This window comes from Lasioglossum baleicum, chromosome 1 (assembly GCF_051020765.1).
Source record: "Lasioglossum baleicum chromosome 1, iyLasBale1, whole genome shotgun sequence".
Taxonomy (NCBI): Eukaryota; Metazoa; Arthropoda; class Insecta; order Hymenoptera; family Halictidae; genus Lasioglossum; species Lasioglossum baleicum.
The window spans coordinates 20008530-20031248 of record NC_134929.1 but is presented as its reverse complement, the minus strand read 5'-3'; the positions used below and the strand labels follow the sequence as shown (position 1 = coordinate 20031248).

At 46.1% G+C, this 22719-nt stretch overlaps 1 protein-coding gene across 3 annotated transcripts in view; it reads left to right on the top strand.

Annotated features, from left to right (window-relative positions):
- The first annotated feature begins 10369 nt into the window (after window positions 1–10369).
- The window catches only part of LOC143209071 (uncharacterized), a 40429-nt gene continuing 28079 nt past the window's right edge, over window positions 10370–22719 (top strand). The window contains exons 1-3 of one of the 3 annotated variants that reach the window (XM_076424289.1): window positions 10370–13212; window positions 13294–16783; window positions 17435–17631. In XM_076424289.1, coding sequence (XP_076280404.1) covers window positions 16724–16783; window positions 17435–17631 — 257 coding nt within the window. In that variant the 5' untranslated portion in view covers window positions 10370–13212; window positions 13294–16723. Of the gene's footprint in view, window positions 16784–17434; window positions 17632–22719 lie in introns of all 3 variants that reach the window. The other 2 variants (XM_076424298.1, XM_076424279.1) reach the window with 2 other exon arrangements.

Sequence of the window (22719 nt, the reverse complement as noted above, 5' to 3'; positions counted from 1 at the left end):
TCCGCACGACCAGCTTCATAACTCACAAATGACATATAATAAATCTGCAGGCTACAATAGTAATTCTTGACGTTCTCGTCTGGCAAACTCGTAACATAAAACCAAATAAAACGAGACGCTCCACTCGCGTGGGACCGCAAACGGTTAAGCGGCTCGTGTATCGACGACTAATTTCGCCGTGGCAACATTTCCCCGAGACACTTCGTCACCGTAAAAGGCAATTCGAGGAACGGCGCGCTAGGGGATGCGAGAAGAGAAGGCTCGTGATCCGGGGTCATTCCTTTCTCCCGCAGACCACCCCGCAATCCCTGGAACGTGGCACAACGTGTTAACGGCGTGGCTGGATGTCGGGAAGTCCAACACGTCGTCGATGAAGGCCGGTACAGCGTTAACTGGCCCGTGACAGAAACTTGGCCGCCACGGTTCCGTCGAAGCAGAGCGAAGCGAAGACGAAGCAGAGACCGAAGCAGAGAGCGAAGTAGAGCGAAACGGGGTAGCGGGCAACATTGATTTCGCATTATTTGGTGCAACAAAGACGAACCGCTATGTTGCGATTATTATCAGGAAAAAGGGGGTGGTTCGTGGGAGAGAGATAGCTAGCGAACGAATCAACTAACGAGAGTGGAAGAGAGACAGACCTAGCAGTAGTAGTAGGAGGACGACGAGGAGGATGAAGAGAAGGAGGAAGGTGGGAGAAGCGACCCTGTCGGAGGAGGTTGTCGGGGCAGCTGGTAGCCGCCGGTCGGTCGGATGGTCGGGGCTTGCAAATACGAGGCACGTACCGGCATCGGCGAATATTCGGCAGTCGCGCGGCGAACGTCCACGGAAGCGGCCGCGAATTCGCTGCGCGTCGCGAGATTCCCGCGCGGTACCTTTCACAGTGATCGTTGAGTTCCTCTTCGGCGTCTTCGTCGTGAGCTTTTAGTCGCGTGTTTCACCTCTAACCGAGATTTCGTCCGAGAACCAATCTCCACGCGTTCCTCTCCACGTTCCTCTGCATCATTTTCCTCAGCGTCTTCGTCATGGTCGTTGTACTTCATTCTCACTTCTCTATCTTCTTCCTGAAGTCCATCTAGAGGATCGGTTACCATTTCCACGCGTTTCTCTTCATCTTATTCCTCGTTCTTCACTAGCTTCTTCCCGAGCGACACTCAGAGAAGCAACTACGATCATCATCTTCATCATCATCTTCTCTTCATCGTCCCCTTCACGTCATTGTTCACTAGATTCTTTGTCTTCTTCCGCAGCTGCACCTAAAAAAACCAGCTGTTGGCTTCAGCATCATCTTCGTCATCCTCTTCATTATCCTGTTCTCTTCGACGTGCTCGTCATTGTTCAGTCGGTTCTCCGTTTCATTTCGCAGACCCGCCCACAGAAGCACCCACGATTCCCACGCGTTCACCATCCTCTTTATGATCACGATCTCTGTTCACTCTCGGTCCACAACTTTTACTTCCGAGATTCGCGAGTAGAAGTGGCGGCTACGATTTCTGTTCTATTCCTGAAGGAGCTTATTAGATGAGGCTGTGACTTCCAGAGTTCCTCTTCGTCGTCGCGTCGGTCGTTGTTCTGCCAGCTTTATCCCCTGGAGCCGCCCAGAGCTGTCTGTTTAGCCCTGCGAGAAGAACGCAGCACGCGCGCGTTCGCGAAGAAACACGACCGCGACGGGTTTCGGGATTTGGGAGGAAACGCGCGCGCGCTCAAGCCGCCTGGAAGCAATGTTTCAACGTGGACGGGTCTGGCTGCTGGGAAACGATTCAACACCCGGTCCGCGGTCGACTGCGGGCCGGCAGTAAAACCCGGCGAACCTCGGGATATATCGCTCGTTAACTTTCTACGAAATCGACGCCGTTCGCCGGGACTCGCCTCCGCCCTAAATTAAATCGTACGTGATTCTTGGACCAGCGATAAGTCAGCGGTCTCGGACGCTCCGATGCCAGCGGACGTAAAATATTCCGGGGGCTGATCGTTCAGTTCGATTCCCCTCGGAAAACGCATCACGCTGTAACGACTGCATAAAGCTACCGCGGGGCTCTGCTGCACCCGTTTCTGTATCGGATCGTTCTCTCTCTCTCTCTCTTTCTTTTTCGCTTGTGCACCGCGTATGCTCTCTTTGTCTCTCTCTCTCTCTCTCACATCGCCGACATGAAAAATGACTCGCCGATCCGCAGCCGCCCGCTCGATTGAAACGAAGATGTCCGTTCGCGGTGGAAATACGAACCGCCCTCGATATTCCGCGAATCCCAACCCGGCCCCCGTTTCCATTTTTATGGCCGGCCCTGACACGTTGTTTCGTGGCCCGATGAAATGGTGAGGAATGACATCCGCTCGACAAATCCCTCGACGGCTAACGACTGTTTATACCGACGCGACGCCTCGGCGTCAACGGGATTTAGGGTCGCTCTGCATGATACGCGGATTCAAGGACTTTGAATCAATGGGCAAGTTTGTTGGTGCCACTGTACTCGATGCAGTTTTATGGGTTTTAATTAGATTATTCTATTATTAGAAGATTTAGGGTTTCTTCGTCTGACGTGTCGTGGTTCAAAAGGAGGTCTACGGTGACTAATACGCGATCTTTTTCGATCGCCTTCGATTTCTTCGTAGATAATCTGACCACTTCTTTGTAACTATTCCTTTCGGATGATCAGTACTTCTTTATCCTAAAAAGTTTCACAAACGAGAAAAGAGAATGTATAATACCCGACAGAATCTTCTTACTGAACTAAAAATCAATTTTTCACTCAATCTACTAGGTAAACAAAATTTCATCAAAATCTACAAGGAATGAGAAGCTTGCAAAGTTTACACGTGTGTTTTCACGTCTAGTAGATTTTGTTTGAAACCATCACGAGTCCCACTCTATGGACTGTGCCACAAAGGGTTAAAGACTAAGCGGATATCCAATATTCTGAAGGAAGATGTGTAGCAAAACAGTGAAACTCTTTGTCGGATACAGGCAATAAAACGAGGCAAAGCCGAACAACGTGTTAGTTAAAGTGCCACAGGCTTGTAGAGAACTAAGCGATCGTAGTGCAATATATAATACAATACAAAGCTACCAGAGAACCTTTCGAGCAACACGACGTATTTTGCATTTAAACCGTATATTACAATGTAAAACCGCGGAGCCACTCTCCATTAACGAAAGAAGTTGAAAGAACCGACACAATACCGAAAAGATCCAGGGCCGGTCGTTCATCAAAACCGCGCGGCGGGTAAGTCATGCACTGACTCCGCGAGTTTTCGTTGTACCGCTTGAAAATAACGTTATCTACCGCCATTAATCACGAAGCTGGGTCGCATACTTTTGTCTGGCAGTGTACACGTTTGCACGCCGGGTCCTTTGACCCTTGCCTCTACGCGGAGGGAGGCCGATGACTCTCTCGGCGTCGCGTCATCCTGCTAGTCATTCCATTTGCGAGCCAGTAGCGTAGCCTGGTCCTGAATATTCCAAAATCTGAGCTTCAATGTGCACCACATATGCATAGGTTTTCGGCTGGTTGCCATTTAAAAGAAACGCCTGCGGGAAGTTGTTAATCCTGGAACGAGTAAAAACTGCGAAAAATTATTTCTGCGTCTGTTTCAAACAATTTTATATAATAGCGACTTCAATGTGGTCCTCTTTCAGTTAATCCAGACAGAGTCTCTATAATAATTAAATTGGGTAATCAAAATTGAAGAGAGTCATTCGCTAGAAAATAATTTAATAAACTTTCCTGCAACGAGGAAAACAACATTCCATTAAAATTTTTTGTCCAACAAGCCGGAAAATGTCCCTCCGCAGTATTTTACGTAAGCGAGCCCGAGGCTCAGTGTTTCGTGGTTTAACCCAGCCAAAACGAGCCTGAAAAATTCAGACCTGTTCTCTGGAACATTGTCGGACTTGCTGGATCGGTGTGCTTTTAACAGTGCAGCACACAGTTCCCTAAGTTTCAGACTCGGTTCCCGCGAGAATGAGCATTCCCCCGTTTCCCGGAGCGGCTCTGTTGGTCCGCGGGGCAAAGGACCGATACAGAGTCACCTCTGTACTTCGTAATCTTATCGTGACGAGGTTTCAGCCGTGAGCACAATTTGCCACGCTCCCCCGAGTCTCTATTTACACCTGCTTGGAGCCGCGCTCGCTCTATAACGAACACGGCCTGTCCACGATTGGAATTGACGTCACGTCCGTGGCACGTATTCTTTTTGCAACTTTGGACGGCTGGGACCCGAGTGGCCCATCCTCTCTCTCTCTTCCTCCCTTTCTCTTTCTCTCGTTTCGGTCCCGCGATTTTTACGGTTTTTATGAAAAATTCACCGCGCCGCGAGGGGATCGTTCCAGAGGAAGCTAGAGGCGGCTCGTTGTCTGGCGAATGTGTATGAAATAATGAACAAAGCGTGGAGTTTCTCTGCGCTGTACTTCACTTTTCCACTAGAAAATACTTTAACACGAAATCGAATAAAATAATACAGTGGTCGAAAAATCTATAAAGTCATCTTCTTTTTAAAAATATCACCATTTTTCTTCATTTATCGTATCTGGTCTTGTGCCTTGTAGACACTCGGATAGAGGGACTGCGTACTCTACATCGCTATGTTTACTATTTACGTTTTTTAAAATTTTTTCTGTGTGGTGCAGAACACAAGTGCGAAGTTTCTATAAAGTCACTTAGTGTTTCTCTGTATTCTGAGCAGAGAACTACGGAAAACTGCGAATATTCTAAAAGTACATATTAGTTTTAGAACTCACAGAAATGTGTATGAGAATGCCGAGAGGAAAAGTACTAACAAGTGAAGAAAAAGCATCAATCGATGCTTATAAAGATATGGGCTGCTCTAATCGCGCAATTGCTAAGAAAACTGGACATATACTATACTCGGTCATATACTGTGATTAATAATTATATCAATTTACGTGAAAATTACGGAAAAAATCATCTTAAAGGTAGTAATAAAAAATAGTCTAAGAGACAACATTCAATATTAATGAGGTCTGCAGCTAAGAAAAGGAAAAATGCAGCAGAATTTCGAGCTGAATTGGAGCTCCCAGTAACAACAAGACGTGTACAACAACTTTTAAATTCTTCTGGACAAAAATACAACGTAAACCAGGCCTTAAAGAAGTACATAAACCGGCCCGTATTGATTTCGCACGGGCACAAAACACAGTGACTTTATAGAAATTTCGACCACTGTAGATCTCAAACTCTGCAAAATTTCTTTGTGGATTCTTCTGGGATTTGGTTCACTGTGACCCTACGAAGTATTTCAAGCTATGTGACCAAGGAAGAAAATTGAGAATCTACCAAACAGCATCGAGAAACAGAAACAGGTTGCCTCGTCTTTCAAAATTCCCAGATACATTTTTCACCCCATTTTGTCGAAATTCGCCACAGGCATTGGATCTATGAATAGATTCCCTGCACCCTTATCACAATCCATCGGCAGTTAGATCGCCGATGCACCGAGCGCCTCGATTTTTTCCAATTCTGCGAATGCAGTCCAAAATTTCAGGCGAATTCGAATTTTTCATGGATGGGTTCGCGTAAAGGCTGGCCACAGGAACGTCTACGATTATTCAGCTACGCGGGGGTTATTAAGTACTAAAGAAATCTAATTCCCTCGCTCTCTCTCTCTCTCAATTTCTCCCTCTCTGTCTTTCCAGTCGTCTCTGCGTAGTTGCTAACAGGCGGTAGACAGCCGACAGCAGTCGGTCACCAAGATATTCTTGTCTCGTCGCGCCTTTCACCCTCGATGATCTCAGCGAACCGCGTTCCAGGGGAACGTGTCTCATCGGCGGGCGAGCCACTCAGCGGGGCTGAGCCCTCAAAGGAGAACGAAATTCCGCGAGCAAAGTCGCGCAGCCGCGACCAAACCCCTACCCCCCGCCGCGCGTCCCCCAATTTTCCACAGCTCTCTTTGTCGAGGCGAAATTTCTTCTCTACGGGCACCGGAGCACTTTGTTTCGCCGCACGCCGACCGAATATCTATCCAAACCCAGACTTCTATGGCCGTCTACGGCCCGACCCGTTACCTGTCCTCGCAAAATACACGCTCAATTTGCTTTAAACTCCTCCGCTGGATAGGTGTCTTGATTTTTTAGCCATGAGGAATGAGCTTGTATGGCGACAACCAGTTTCTCGAGATTTCTCGGTTCGTACTTTCGATCAGGACTACGTTCATTGAAATCCTGAATGAATTTTTCTTTCTTTCTTGCTGCAAATGCGAGCATTCAATCGTCGGGACATCGGTTTTGCGTTTCTCGGTGATAGTTATTCGACGTGCCAGTGGACGAGCCGTCGCGGGATGTCAAAACCCGCGGCTAGGAAACAAGGCACAGCTTCTCGATGGCACAAAGCGGATATATGGTGAACGGGTAGATAGGAAATTCCGCCCTTAGTCAATTTTCTGGCGACCGTCGTCCCGTGTGGTCGCGATCGTGCCCGACAACGAGGGAATTACGGGAAACTCGATTGCGGGTACGCTGCCGTTAATTCGGGGAGCGGGTCGCCGCTGTCCATCGATAATATTCTGGTCACAGGGCGACAGAAACGACCGCGAACCTCTGTTTCGCAGCTCGGTTCCAAGCTCCCAGCCCCTTCGAACGAATTTCTTCGAATATCTGCCACAGTAGTTTGCCAACAGCTGAGGAATCTCGAATTAGTCCGAATAATGTTCATCAATAATGATATTCAGCCATTAAGCTAAATGTACACTAAATATAAATTGTCTTGTCTAACTGGGAAATTACCAACAACGATCTCATTAACATTTCTCTGAACGAAATCGCGAGGCAGAGGATTAATTGTTGGCTATTTGGAAATTATTCAACATCTAAGAAATTCAATCTTCAGTATACAGAACGTATTACTGTAACAACTGAAAGAAGCTCACTAGTCTTTTCCGGAGCGTTTCCCAGAGAAAGTTTCGGGCGAAAGAAGTTCGAATCAGAGGCCTGAAAGAAATCCTTGCTGTTTCACCATCGAATCACGAACGCAGCTCATTCGCGATCCTCGCAGTTCTTGCGATCAGCTCGAAAAGAAGTTGTTAGTCGGCGCCGGTAAAACGGATGAACCGGGTGAACGGGGTGAAGCGGGTCACCGGTAATCGAACCGGTGAACGTTCCCCTCGCATAATATTCCTTTTCGATAAACGGAGGGATTCCACTCGAAGCTGGGATCTCGGATAAGTGGAGGGAAAGCTTGAATCGGTCGCCCCCGTACGAATTTTCTGGCAGAATTTTTTCCTCTTCTCGCGAGGCGGCGCGGCGGGTGAAGCAGTCTCGGACCCGCCTAGCACACGAAGAAAATCCGGCGAGATCGTTTCGACCAGTAGCTGTGTGTTTCGAGCTCTCGCTTCCCAGGGCGGGCACCCGATCGACCCGCGAAGCCAGCTGTCGTTGATAAAGCATCGGTTACAAACCCCCGGAACGAAAGTTAGGAAATTACGTGAGCCGCGCTGCCAGCGAATTTGCTTGAATCGCGCGAACTTCTGCTTCCAACTTGCCGAACTGAAAGAAACACTTTCGGACAAAGTCTTTGTTAATTATCGAATAGTGATGCTCGATCAATCGGGAGAAATATGTTGCTTTCTTCTGTTTCTGTTAATACATTCAAGAAATACAATTACCACAGATTTTATTGATTTCTGACTTCGTGTGACCTCGAAAGTTATTATGTCGTAGACGAACAAATTTGTTTTGGCTTTAACATACGATATAAAAAAATTCATATATAAAAAATTCATTCCCAAAAGAATTCTGCCGATAAAACAAAAATTACAGACACCATTGCTTGCAACAAACAGTATATTTCTGAAGCTGAAACTGAGAGAACGGATTTTTGGACTTCTTCGAGCCCGTCTTAATTGCCAAATCGAATATCAAGGGCCGCTTACGGCGATACTCAATCAAACCATAGAAATGTGTTCCATCCTCCTGCAGAATTCTAAGCCGAGAGAGAGGGAGGAAATTTGTTGGTACTCGAGCTCGGTCCCGCGGGTTGTAAATCTTCCCACCTGTCAACCCCTGGAAAAGTCAACGCTGTCGCTGCTGGAATATTCTCGCGGGCCTCCCTGTCACTGTTTCTTAACCTGGCTTCGGTGTTAGCCGAACAAACTACAGTCGTGCGCATTTATATTCGGACGGGGCACCGTTTCTGTATTTGCTGGTTCGTATGGGACAGAGTTGGGCATTAATCAATTAAAATTTTAATCAAGATTGATTGATTAATATGTACGATTAAAAAAGTAATCATTGAAAGATCGGCGATTGATTCAATCGATTGTTGAAATTAATCGTCAATCGTTGATTAAAAGAAGAAATCATCGAAAAATCGGAGACTGATTCAATCGATTGTGATAAGTAATAATTGTAATAAGGAGGGAGATAGAGACAGAGAGCAAAGATGGAGAATTTACAGAATATATCTGAACATTTTTTTCAGTATTCATACAGTTTCAATTTCGTATTCGATTTCGAAGTTTCAACAGTTAATCGTTAAACAATTACCCCAATTACCGTTATTACCAATTAAAGATTAATAAGTATTTAATCGTTACCCGCAATTTTAACGATTTATAAGTATTTAATCGTCAGTCGCAATTAACGACTAAATCAGGGGTTAATTGTTAATTGCGAATAACGATGGAAGTAGAAATTTATTCGTCAATCGTTGATTAAATTTTTGCCCAACTCTGGTATGGGACGACAGGATTTAGGTATCGAGTCGCTCATTGTGCACAGGATAGTGCATGTGATAAGAAAAACTCTCGGGTCCGTGGTGTTTCTTAGATCCTGCGGTTCTACTATTAAACACACCGCATCTTCAAAAATTCACAACAGGAAAAGTAAACGCTCTAACATAAAAAAGCTGGTTGCAGCAAATTTGCTCACTATTCAATACCACGCCTAAATTACCGCGTCGCGCTATGTCCACTGGTGCTTATTACAAACGCCCCGAACATCGCAAAGCTCCCCAAAAAGCCAAACTTTGTTTAAACCAACATGATCCGTTGGCATCGCCATTGGGGGCATGATAAATGCAGCAGCAAGGATTCTCGGGAGCGCCTAATTACCGGCGCGGGAGGGCGAGAGGAGTGCTCGATAAATTATTCGCACGGTCTCCCCTAGGTTTTCAATTTTTACCCGAGTCTGTTTCTCGTTTCCGCCAGCGTTAGCGAGCCGTAATGTACATTGATCTCGCTCCGTGTGTTTGCGTATGCGAAAACGAATATTTCTACACGAGCCGTGACACTTAACACATAACGTGGCCGCCAATTACGCGAGCTAATGGGGTCGTTCTGATTGCATGTGGCCCGGATTCGCGAGATGTTCCGCAAGCCGCGAAACCCCGGCCGCAATTTCCTCGTTACGGGGACGAAGAGAGACAAACAGAGAGGAGACGGACAGGAGAGAATGACCGTGATTTTCGTCCGTGAGTTATCGACCGGAAATTTGGTCGCGAGTCTCCCTTTTCCCTGTAGAACACCGACGAGACCCGCGGAAAAATTGCTACAAACTCTCGGACGCAGAAGGGACGGGAATAATCTCGGCATGGCTGTGTGTGAATTTCGTTTAATTTCCGCGTCGGCTCCAACCTATCCATCTATAAAATCTCGCCCGCTGGTTTTTCTCCCTCTCTCGTTTTTATCCTCTGTCTCTGTTTCGAACTCCATACCCCGCGCCGCCCGATCTGTTTATTAATCTTGCAAAGCTTTTACAACGATGGGGAAAATCGTACGAGTCCACTCTCGCGAATCTATTCGCTCACCGGATAATTCGCGGCGCTATCCCGATACTTGAACATCGCCCCTCGCGGAGTTTAGCGTTGCTGGAACGGCGACGAGTAAAGTGCAAAGTATAAATTTTTTGCTTTTGATGCAGGGAACAGAAGCTAGCTAGGAATGTTTGTTTTTGTTCAGTAATTTTAATGGATCGAATGTAACACGTCCATATTTTTCTATTATTTTCATCTTTAAAATTTTGGAACGCCTGTTACGCGAAATAAAAATTTTAGCCAAACTGTACTGTACTTACAATGTTGCACTGGTAAGAAAATATTATAATATTATAATATTTTGCACTTGTAAAATTATTCTATTATAATATTGCAATTGTAAGAATATTATAATATTATAATATTTTTTGCACCTGTAAAAATATTCTAGTATAATATTGCACTCGTAAGAATATTGTAACATTATAATATATTGCACTTGTAAAAATATTCTAGTATAATATTGCACTTGTAAGAATATATTACAATATTATAATATTGCAATTGTAATAATGTTATGATATAATGTTGCACTTGTAAGAATAGCACAGTCAGGACTTTATAACACGATACAAATCGTTCAGAGTGCTGAGACCAACTGAAGGGTCCCCTGATCGTATTATTATAGCGAGCATCTCCTAATCGACGGGGTAGGGTCGTAAAAGCCGTCCCCTTTCGGAAATCAACGTCACTGACCATTCCCAACGACGTTCACGGATCAGATTTTATTACACGTCTCGTAAATACGAGAAACTATTTTCGACAGCGACCCTCTTCCTATACAAGGGACAATTCTTCTAGTAGTAGGGGGAAGAGACAGGGTGTGTACCTACTTACACGCGTTATCACGGACACAAACAGCGTCGTTGATTCCCGTTATCACTTGCGCCATATGTTCTCGAGTAGCGACGATATTCTGAATATCTAATCCACCCTTCTACGAGGGGCTTGGAGAATAAACGGTAATGGGAGACACGTTCTACGCTGGTGTTATACCTGTTTTATAAGAATGTTTCTATCTCCGAAACTTTCTGACTGGTAATTCAAACTTTGTTGAAACTCTCCTCGCAGTCTCCTCTGTGAATTAAAATAAGCTGGCTTCTCTTTTGATTATTATTTAATAATGGAGAACGGAGAAGCTTTAATAACGGAATGGGATAGAAATAGTGGACGTTTCACCTCGTTGTTTTGAACAAAGTTCTTTGTTTTAATACCGAACCACTTCTGCGTCTTCTGCGGGGCTGTTTCGTCTGCAACTATTATTCATTACTGGAGAATTGGGAAGCTTACATCCACAGTTTACTATGTCTTATAAGAAATATCTACTACGTTATTTCGATTAAAAGTTTCGCAGTCATTCTACGGAGTCGAACAAATTCGTGTCCATATTATGGTGATCATACGGAGAAGTGAATTCAAGAACCAAAAATCCTGAATATGTTTCGTACATTTCTTTCGAACTCATTGATTCACCAAAAATCTTACGATGTCCTTCGAGCAATGACCGTTGATCTAAAAGTCACAACCGGCTACAATCTCGTGCCCGTGGATAGTACAATTTAAAATACAAAAGAAGAACAAATTTACCGACATCCTAAATCAACCTCCCCACCCTGAAAACCCTAAAAGAAGCCCTCGCTGAAATCCGCCAGAAACTATTGGCCACGCGTTAAATCGCGATCGAGCGTGCACACAAGTGTAAAGAGCATCGATTCCTCGTTTTTGTCGAACAATCAGGGCCGCCAGCTCTGCGTGAAGGGAGATGGCGATTGGAGTGGTGGACCGCGCTGGTTTGTTCTGGCTATTGTTCTCGCGATGTCCGGTGCATCGGATCGCGAACAGAGAAAGAGCGAGGGAAAGAGAAACAAGAATGGCGAGAGCGTGACGATGAGAACAGATACGATTGGGCGGTGGTATCGTGGTTGCCGATGAATTTCGGTTCAACGATTCGCGGCGCAGCAGAGTGTCGCGCACCCGTACACAACACGTGGCCGATTCGCGGAAACATGTTGCGCGATGTGCAGCGAGCTACGCGAATTCTCCGACCACAGTGGGACTCGGCGCGTCTCTCGCATCGGTCGCGAGCGCATCCTCGTATCCTCTCTTTCTCTCTCTCTCTCTCTCACACACTCTTCTCCGAGGAGCTACGAGCAGAAGCCGAAGAGGGTTGAGGATGAGGAGAAGGAGGGAAGCTCGTCGCCGGCGCCGGTTAATCGGCCGCCCGCCTCTTCCTCGGACTTACTCGAGCGTCTGCGCGGCTCGCGGCCGGAGCTTCTTCGGCACGCGAATTCGAATCGCGGACCAGAGCGAGTCGCTACGCGTCGCGACGCTCTTTTGCCAGTTCGAAGGACGCGCTCGACGTTCCACCTTCGCTCCGACCACCTCTGTCCTTTCCTCCCGGTGCATTCTTTCTGTGTATCAAAAACTTCGTCGCGAGTGACTCTGTTCTTGCATATCGAGTAGAATCACGGCTGAGATTTAGTCGCTCCCTTCGTTTAGGCACGTTCAACCCTTTTGTTGTGATGCAGGGATGGTTCTTTTGGAGGAAAATTTCTTCACGAGTGTTTGTGTTTTGTTATGTCGAGTGAAATGATTGGTTCAAATCGAAGATTGGAGCTAGTAATGAGTTGCTCCCTTTGTTCAAGCGCATTTAACCTTACGTTGTGGTGTAAGGGCGGTTCTTTTGGAGGAAAAAATTCTTCACGAGTGTTTGTTTCGTTATGTCAACTGAAATGATGGGTTCAAGTCGAAGATCGGGGATAATAATGAGTCGCTCCATTTGTTCAAGCACATTTAACCCTTTGTTATGGTGTAGGGATGGTTCTTATGGAGGAAAAAATTCTTCAAAAGCGTTTGTTTTGTTATGTCGAGTGAAATGATGGGTTCAAGTCGAAGCTCGAGGCTAATAAGTCGCTCCTTTTGTTTAGATGCTGAAATAAATTCATCGGAAGTGAAACTGTTGAAGTCTGAAAATCGTAGTTGTGGTCAAAATCAAGTTGTCCAATTCATTTTAGACAGCTCTACCTCTTTCTTGGGTAGGAATGCCTCTTTCGAAAGAAGAAAGAAGTCGCGAGCGATACTGTTCTGTACTTCGAGTTGAATGCTACGTTCAAGTCGGAAGGTCGTAGCTGTGGCTGAGAGTGAGACGCTTCCTTTGTTCGGACCTCCTCAACCCTTTCTTCACAGTGTACGAATGCTTCTTCTGTACCGAAAAAGCCATAGCCCCTGTTCTGCTTCGAATATTGAGTGAAACAGTAATGGAAGTCTATAGGAAAATCCATCGCGAGTGACACTGTTTCGTATATCGAGTGGAATACCAATTTCCAGTCTAAAAATTGTGATCGCAGTCCTGGATCCCTCCCTTCACTCTCTTTCATTTCCTTTTATACAAATTTTTCTACGAAACAATCAATCGCGAGTGTTTGTTTTACATCAAGTGAAATATCAGTCGAAAGTGAGCGATCGGAACGAAAGTATCGAAGACTATCTGAACGAGTCTTCGCGATTTCTCGCGTCTCATCAATTCGAAAATCAGTGCAGTGTCCACGAACGTAGATTGGATCGTGATCTGTGACAAGATCGTCGAACAGTGAGGCCCTTAGCCCTTTGGCTACGGAGCGCTTGAACTCGAAACGTGCCAATCGAGTGACACAACATTTGCAGGGGCTGCAAACCACCATCATAATGCATAACATGATATCGTACAAAATACTGAACAAAGGGGCAGACGCACTAAACAATTCTAACATTCTCACAGTTTTCTTCACGTGAAAATAGCATTTCATTTTCCTTTGAAAGAAATGAATAGCATGTCCCGTTCAATGAGTAAAATACGAACAAATTAATAATGAAAATTAGTATTCAGTGAGAAACACTTGCATTCAACAATCACGAGTCCCAAAATAAAATGGCGAATCCACACGCATCTAGCTCAAACAAATCCACGACTTACATGTACTTCATAGTACAAAGACACGGCACATCTTCCATTACTCGTCTTCCGCCACAATTCCCGAGAAACCCTCTAACCGAGCATCTAGAAACGCCGCCCGCAGTCAAAGGGTCACGAAGACTCTTAAAGAAGCGCCCACCACCTTGCGAGGCAGAAGAGCATCGAGCATCAACCAACAGATGAGTATCCTTCGCTAGCTCATGGTCGATCTGGAGATTCGGCACGTGTGGTTTGTTTGCGACGCGTAAACGACGCATTGTTCCGTCTTGCCGCGCGTATGCGTGTGTACGATGATGACGGCGATATATATATATCGAGAGAGTGTGTAGGTTCAGGCCGTAACAGAGATTCGCATGGAACGGGGCTGAAGCCGGCGCGTGTTTTTGCGCGCGTTTAGAGAGAAGAGAGCCGGCTCGGTTGTCGCAGGCGAAATATAGACATTGTTTGTTGTCGTTGTGATTGTCATTGCCGTCGTGGTTGATCGCCGAGGACGCCTGCTGGGCGGCCCGAGCCGAGATCGAGGGGATCAGACGAGAAAGAGAAATACCGGCCGTAGAACAGATGCGATTGGCACGAAGCCGAGAGTCTCGGACCTTCTCGACGGAGATGCACCAGGACGCGCTGCGAGCTTCCTCTCACCTTGCTCTCTTGCTGTCTGTCCGTCATGTTTTCTCTTCAGCCAGCCTTTCTTCTTCTGCTCCTTACTCTCTCTCTCTCTCTCTCTCTTTCTCTCTTTCATTCTCGTTTTCTTTGTTCTGCACCAGCGAAATCGCATCGATCGAGGCCCGTAAGAATGGACCAGCCCTGGCACGGGCTTCGATGCACATACAATGTCAAAGCTGTACCTAACTGTGCGCTCAGTGTTTCTCCCGTTGTCTCTTCCGGCCAGTCAGCTTTTGTTTTCTTCCGTCGCCGTCACAGGCGATCGCGCAACTACCGACGCTCTCGCGTCTCTCTATCGCTTCTCGCTTCTGGACCACCGACGAGATATATCACATCGACTGGCCCCAGCTCTCTCTTTCTCTCTTACTTGCTCTCTCTGTCTCTCTCTCTAATACATAGCTTTTGCATTTCGTCGCTTTTGTGCGCGCGATATTGCTCGTCGAGCGATGCCTTTTGTTCCAACCGCCTCATCCTGCCTTCCGTTCACTTCACTCCGTTTCACCTGCTGCTCCTGCTCTGCTCCTGTTCTCCAACGCTTTGCTACTCCTGACCGAAGAATATAATTGTTACCCTTGACAGCCGGCTCCCATATTGTAACCGTGTCTTCTTTCCGATGCAACTTCGATGAAACGAGCCTGGGAAAAATGGCCATTTCGTTCCTGGAGACCGAGCTGGTGCATACTGAGAGCATCTCGGTGCCAAAAGTTAAGTTTGCTAAAGTGGTTCTGCTATCTAATGTTCGTTGACTTTGAAAATTTTCAACATTCTTGCTTACAAAGGTGTTTTATCGAGCGAAGTTTCGTGTACCTACCGGAGGGAAAAGTGCTTCTGGTTTTAAATTATTGCTTATATTATCAATTTTCTTGAAAACGAAATAAGATTCTTTTTTGTTATTGTCAATATGAATATAAAAATGAATAACACCAATATTAATCCATGCAAACATTTCTCGCTGAGAAAAATAAACGGGTATAAATTAAATATAAACTTCCTTCTTCTACCAAGTAATTATTAGACTGTGAATTTGATGCATTTATGGCACTGGTCAGTAGCTGCAGTTGAATATAGTTGCAGTTGCGAAACGAACTGCAGACTCCGGGCTGCAAACTAGGTCCAATTCGAGTCAGCAGACGCATTCAGTGCAAAACAATTGTGAGTATCGCGAATGCGCGAACAGTAAAAAAAGGCGAAGCCAGTAAATGAAATGGCAACCAACGGCAGCGGTACCAATCTAGCAAATTTAACAACGTGGCGACGAAACAATTGACGGGAATGGCGTCAGCGAGTCGAACCGCAAAGATTTGCACCGCGTCAGTGTGGCGACGACGGTGGTTGTAGATCCTCGATCATTCGTATACAGGCCCTACAAATTCGCGTAAGCAGTTGGGCGGGCACGGTAGATTCTCTCGGAATGGTTTAGCACGGTGGCAGACACATTGTCGAGCGAGTCACCCGGAACGAAAGGGTTAGCGAAACTTGGCACGGCCCTTGAGGCGGGATTTCCTATTCCGCTACGGTGGATAATAATTTTATTACGGTCCGTAAGCGGGTTTTAAAATACTGCGTCCGTAAAGAACAAATTTATTGTCCGAGAAGGGAATTTGTTCAATTTGCTGAGCAGGGCGGAAATTGTTTAGACTCAATATTTTGCAGTTTATAAAGTTGCAGAGGAGACCACGATTTTCCTGCGTCCCCTGATTCCTGTACATTCCATTTACTTCCCTCTTTTTCATTGCTATATCTGGCCATTAATAGATTACCCATCTTCTTCTTCTTCTGGCAGCAGCGAAAATAACTAACGACTAACTTCAAGAACTGATTTCGGTTTCGCTACATACTAACGTTTTTGTTTGATAGGTAACACTGTATTAGACGACGGAAGTGGCCTGCAACTAGCTTCGAACAAGTGTTTGACGCTCATACAGGGCCTGGACAAAATAATGGGAACATCTCGCGTACTGAGAAAAGTGTTTGTTAGTTCACGAGTTTACGAGTTTCGCGCAGGGAAGGCTTCTTTTAGAACTTTCGGAGCTGCTGGTAAATTCTGTGTTTATAATATGACACGTCAAAATAATATGTATGATACGATAAAAATCGTTTTTCCATCACACTTCTACCGAAATATTCGCGAAGTATTTCAGATTAAAATGAGTCCAAGCACGATATAATTCGGAACCTCCTGAACCTGATAAATTGTACGGCAAAATTGCACACAACCATCGGATCAATCCGAAGACGGTCTGTTTCCACTGTTCCGTCCAAGCCCAGTAGAAACGGTGATCATCGTGCGGCCGCGGCGTCTTTCCTCAGACGACGGCCGCGCGTCATTCTCCTTTTTCGTCCGCGCAGGATGCGAGTGGTTCCTCCTGCGGATGCTGGTGCCGGGACGGCGCTTCTAGCTCGGCCAAAGGTAATTCTGCTCATTCTCTCGCCTCTCTATCGATTCGTCAACGCACAGAGAGAGAGAGAGAGAGAGAGAGAGCCTGAGGCGGAGGGCAAACGCGGTGTTCACATTCGCGTGAACGTTAGCGCTCGAACTCGACAACTTGCCAAGGAAAACGGAGAGTTGTTGCATTCCGTGAGAGCGAGACTCAACCGGCTCCTTTCATCCACGACCGCCGCGGATAATTGCGAAATCCTGTACGTGGGAGGAAGCCAGTTTCCGCGGACGATCTGCCCGTTCCGCGAGCTACGCCCCCTATTCAGCGCCCATTAATCTGCCACGCTCCCCCCGGTGCGTCACGCTCACGAAAAACACCAAACCCGGGTATTTAACTTGCTTCACCCGCGGAACGCCAAATTAGCACGTTAATTCTTTATACTCGAAGCTGTTTTCATTCCGAATTTTATTTATTATTGCTTTAAACCGAGTGGTTTATTTAGCAAGTAGCTATACGTTATTGCATTGCTTCTAAATTCTTACGGAATATTGTTTGAGAAAATTATGAACGTTTTCCAGTTTTGTTGTAATATGTTTGTTATAATAATAACAGTTTTGTTATGATATAAAATAGAGAACGAGTTTGATTACCCGATAACTTACGATCCCTGTACAGCACAGTCTTTCGGAAGAGACTGCGGCGAGTGTACGTGTTTGCAACCACCCCCAGCACACCTCATCGTCCCCCACGGAATCCACCCTCGCGACACTCGAGGCTTTGTCTCCGACACCGGACTGTTTGCCGTACCCGCCAACCTGGAAACCAAGCTTTCCGCCCGGTGGAGGCGTCGGCGCGAAAAATGGAAGGGTCGCCGGCCGTAAGTAACGCGGGTTTTCTTTTCGACTCGCTTTCCGTGATTAGCCCGGCTATTTTCTGCCCGCCTCTCTGTGACGTCTATGACGGAACCCCTATTGTGGTTGTCAGCGGAGGTGTTAACTGTGTAATTGAAGGGGGAAACCTTTTCTATCCTGGCTTCGTTTCGTACTATTTCCAGTCCTTATAATGGGCGGTTGTTGCTGAGCATAAAGAAGTCTTTGGTACATGTGATATTCTTACATATGTGTTAGTTCAAGTGGATTTAAAAATGTGTTCCTGTGAGAATTTTTAAACTCTTGAGAGCTTAAGTTAAAGCTTGCAGAGCCCGCTTTATGATATTCTTTATGATAATTCTGCTTTCAAGGAAGAATTGAAATCGTATAAACAAATTGGAAAATCGCGGTCTTGGATGTAAGAGTAAGGATTTTGAGGGGTCCTTTGGAAACGATTTTAAAATGTGTTCCCATAGAAATTTTCGAACTTTTAAGAGCTTAAATTAAAGGTAGAAAACTACGCTTTCTAGTAGGGTGATTGCTGTTTTAATGATTGCATCCTGTTAGGCTATTTCGAATCAATTTCAAAGCGAGTTCCCTTGGGAATTTAGAAACGCTTACTGAAATTAAAGCTTAAAGATCGCGCTGACCGATAGGCCCACTAAATCTCCCAGCAATTGAATACGATAGGGAGTTTCAATTCCGCCAATGGACCGATCAGGCTCGAATAATGTCGCACAGCGATAAATAAACAGTTTGCGGAATGAATAGTCCGGCGATGCTCCGATTCGGTTGGTTCCGGTTCAGGCTGGTCGTTTGTAGCACGGAATCGTATTCCACGTTTTGATTTACTGTTTAACATTATTACACGAGCCCTTTCTATTCACGCACCTAACGAGCTGGCTTTATTACAATAACCGGCTCGGCTATCGATCGGTGTGTAAAACGAGCGGTCGAAACGCAGTTCCGAAAATAACGAGCCGAGCGGATCGGAGAGGAGAGGAGAAGCAACGGCGCGGAACCGGACAGGGGCGCAAAACGGAAGTGGATTAAAACTGTTCGCCGCAAATGCAAAGCGCCGATGGGTACAGCGAGTTTCCACGAAAGCTGCTTTCACGACGTAAAAACGGGGGCAGTTTCCCTTCCACCTTACCCCCACCCTCGAGTCGCTTTGTAACAACTCTTCGCGCTTTTAACCATTTAAGGCCTCGCCCGCCTCCTCGACGCTTTTCTCTCACGCTTTTCCACCGTTCCTGACGCGACTGAAAATATTTGCTTATCTTATTCAACGCCAACGACGACCTCCTATCCCCGCGTCGTCGCCGTCGCGCCGTTTCTATTCGGAGATCTTCACCCTTCGCTAATTTCATTGGACCAGTCGCGCATGACTAGCGCGAATCGCACGCTCCCATCTCGCGCGAGTATTCCACATTGACAGACCAAAATCGACAACGCGCAGGAAAATCTTTGACGCGACCATCCGGCTACGAGGAAACACACTTTGACGTTTTATCGGGCTCGACTCGCGGATTCGACGTGCTGGCAACCACCAGCCATGCGATTTCGTGTTTGTCGTACTCCGCGAAGTCTGATTTTAACGATTCGACTGCTGGTTATTGAGTCATGGCGCTTTCAAAGCCGAGGATTAGGATTATTCCCGTTGCCCTTTAATATCTCGTCATGGCGAGGATTTCTCTTTTCAGAAAATGTAGGAATCTGAATAACATAAATTTTATGTTTCCCCGAAGAAATTTTAAACAATTTATTAGGTACACGAGCTATCAGTAGTTTGAAATTCTTTAAATGTTTTTACTGTTCCGAATTCAGTTAAACTTCATCTCGGGAAACCAAAATTTTATAACTTTTTTAAACGTAATCCTGTAGATTTTAACGAGGAAACGCCGAAAATCCAAGTTTTAATGTTAGGAATCCACTGGTTCAAAAGTGATGCGTGTTCAAAGTTGATGCCGAACCGGTAATTTGAAAACTCGCAGAATTGCTGAGTATTAATGCATCGTCTAATTGCGACAGCAATTACGTTCGTAATTCCAAAGATTATCTTGAACGATACCGTTTAAATGCCTTTTTCTAGATGATTATTCGCGAGGAAATTAGTGAGGTTCTTTCGGACGAGGCGCAGTCATTAGAGAGTCCATTAATGGATTAGATAAAGTGCGAACTGTTTCGCAGCTCGCAAAAACCAGCAGACCCCCCGTAGATCAGGGTGCAAAGTTCCTCGCCACCTAATTCCGGGAGCCATTCTGCGCTGTGTCTCGGGGCTCCCACGGATTTACGATACTGCAATTGTTATTAAGAGTCAGGACGAACTTCGGAAGTGCTTTTGAATCGGGGAGCGCGCACAAATTGAGTCTGTGGCCAAAATATACCGAAAATAGCGGAGATTTTGTATACCGAGGTTCGTGGAAAATATCTAGAAAGTCACGTTCGTATCGTAAAACTAGCCTAAGCTAGTCGGGCTTCATCCCGTTTGGAAAATGGACGAGCAGCGCGTTTTTACACGCCGCCGTCGTCGACGATGATCGAACATTATTCGTTTCCCGTGTCCAGAGCTCGGCCCTGGTTAGTATAATAATTGATAGATCGTTCTCAGTTCCGGTTACGGTCTTCTCAGGCAGCATTTTTCTAGGTAGCTGCGAGGATGAGCTCTGATTACATGTCACACAGTGACAGAATCGTTCATCGTTAGCACGGTGATTATGCTGTCGACAGCCTCAGTTCCTTCGGGTAGAAATAAAATTCAATTTACGCGAGCACGTTGTCGCTAGGATCAAATTGATTTTAGGATACGTTCCCAGTGGAAGTTTTCAACTTTTCAGGGCTCAAATTAAAGCTTGAAAAACGTACTTTGCGATAGGTTCATTCTTGTTTCCGGGAAAATTCGAAATCCTATTAAAACAGTGACAAATCCAGTTAGAGAAAAATGATTAGAGATTTTCAGAGCTTGCTTCGAATCGATTTAGAAATGTGTTCTTATGGAAATATTCCGTCGTTTGAGAGCTCAAATTAGAGCTTGATAATCGTCCTTTATGGTTGGACCATTCTGATTATAAGAAAAATTCGGAATCACATAGAAAAATCACAAAATCCCGATGGATAACACAGGAAAAACGATTGAATTTTCAGGAGTCCCTTCAAACATAATTTTAAAAAGTCTGCAAAATTCTCTGAAATGTAATTCTTCCGGCAGAAGAGAACAACAGCGCCAAGACCAATAAAAATCGCCTAACGCTCGAAGCTTCGAAGAAAGCTAGAATTGGTTGGCGTAATTAAAAGGTAGCTTACCGATGGAAGGGTCGACGGATCGGATTCCGTTTCTACGGGGACCGCACTTAACGGGAATATAATTCCTTGGGATTCGACGCTCGTTATTCGACCGGGAGAGTCTCTGCCGCCCGCGTATCGGTTCGGTGATTAAATTATAATGAACGCGCGGAGCGAACGTTATAATTGCGGCGCGCTATTCGATATGATACAGCGAAACAATGCTCGCGAGCCGATACTTTTATGCGCTGGAGTCGTTCGTCGACAGAAGCGCGAATCACGGCCGCGTCCCTCCATCCGCGGCAATTACATCGATAAAAATGGTTTCGATAGACGAGCCTCTGTGTCAAGCCGAATCGACGGTGCGCCGGTTAATTAGACAAATTGATTCGTTAAATTAATAAACACCGCGCCCGCCATAGATAGAACTCGACCCTGCGGGTAGATTCGCCTCTGCGCGGTTCGTCACTCTTCTAAATTAATTGCGGACGCTCGTAACGGAACGAGGCACTCGACCGTGTGCTTACGTGCACACCTCTGTGGGTTTTTAGGATGGCGAAGCCAACGACACGAGTTTCGGTGATAAAAATCCACTGGATTAAGGAGAGACCTGGTTTTGCGCATCTTCTTGCGGAGGGAAAGCGTACCTTGAATGCTGATGGGTGTCGGTCTGTACTTCTTCATCGCGCTGCACTAATTTATTGCGCTGTAATTTTAGTAATTTGTTGGATGCGAACATAATCTGGTTCGAGTCACGAGTGCGGATTTTATGCATTAATGGTGAAAACGAGTACACCAAAAATTCAAAGCTGTAAAAACATTGAGGACATTTAAAAATACTGGTGCATTGTTCTCGACTCTTTAAAGTTATTGAATGCCCAAATAGCTCCTGACTGCGGATCTTTATGCAAGTTAAAAATTATGCGCATCGATGCAAGATCATTTTCGTGGATTCTCGAGCCTCCAAAAAAAAATCGGGCTAGTAGAGGGTGTCTCGCGAGCCCGCAGTTCACGTATCTGTGGATCGAACGGGCCGGGAGCAAATCGAGCGGGCGTCGATTGGTAAAAATCGTTCCCTCTCTCTGTCAAGCGAAATTTCATCGTCGAATTTCGAGGGATCAATCCGTCGAGCTTTGCCGGGCCGTTCCGATCGTGGAGGGGCTGTGTTTGCCCGACGATTTATCGCGTATAGTTAATGCATAGAATAAACGGGAAGGCATACGCGGACGGGAGTTTGACTGTCATCGGGCTGTTTCCGCGGCCGTTTAATACCCGGAGCCTGAAACGTTGCCTGCCCTCGACGGCTAATTTCCAAGCGTAGTCGCGACAACTTGTCCGGCCTGTGTCCGGCGCGTTTGATTTTGCGATCGAGCCACGCGGCATTCCCCGTGCCACGCGAACCAGAGCCAATAACATTCCATCGAGACACCGGTAGAGCACCGGTAGAGAGCGAGAGAGAATGTTGTCGGAACGGGGGAAATGTTTATCGATCCCAGGGCGAAAACATTGCCCAGCTTGTGCATCCTCTCTCTCTCTCCATCTCTTTCCCTCCCTCCCTCCTCGGCCAACAATTGAAGAATTCTCTCTACGTTCGTCAAGAATTTAATTATTGCGGAACAAGGCGGAGAGAAAGCGGTCCGGATAAGGTCGGCAGACAAGCTTCGACCCTGTACAACCTGGGGGAATACCCTCAGGCTGTCCATGCCCCCGTGAAATGGTGTTCCGAAGGAATTTCCGCGGCTGATAAAAAGACTAGGTGCACGGGCGCGAGAAACGCGCCACGCAACGATGGAGCAACTATCCCTCGTTCGCCA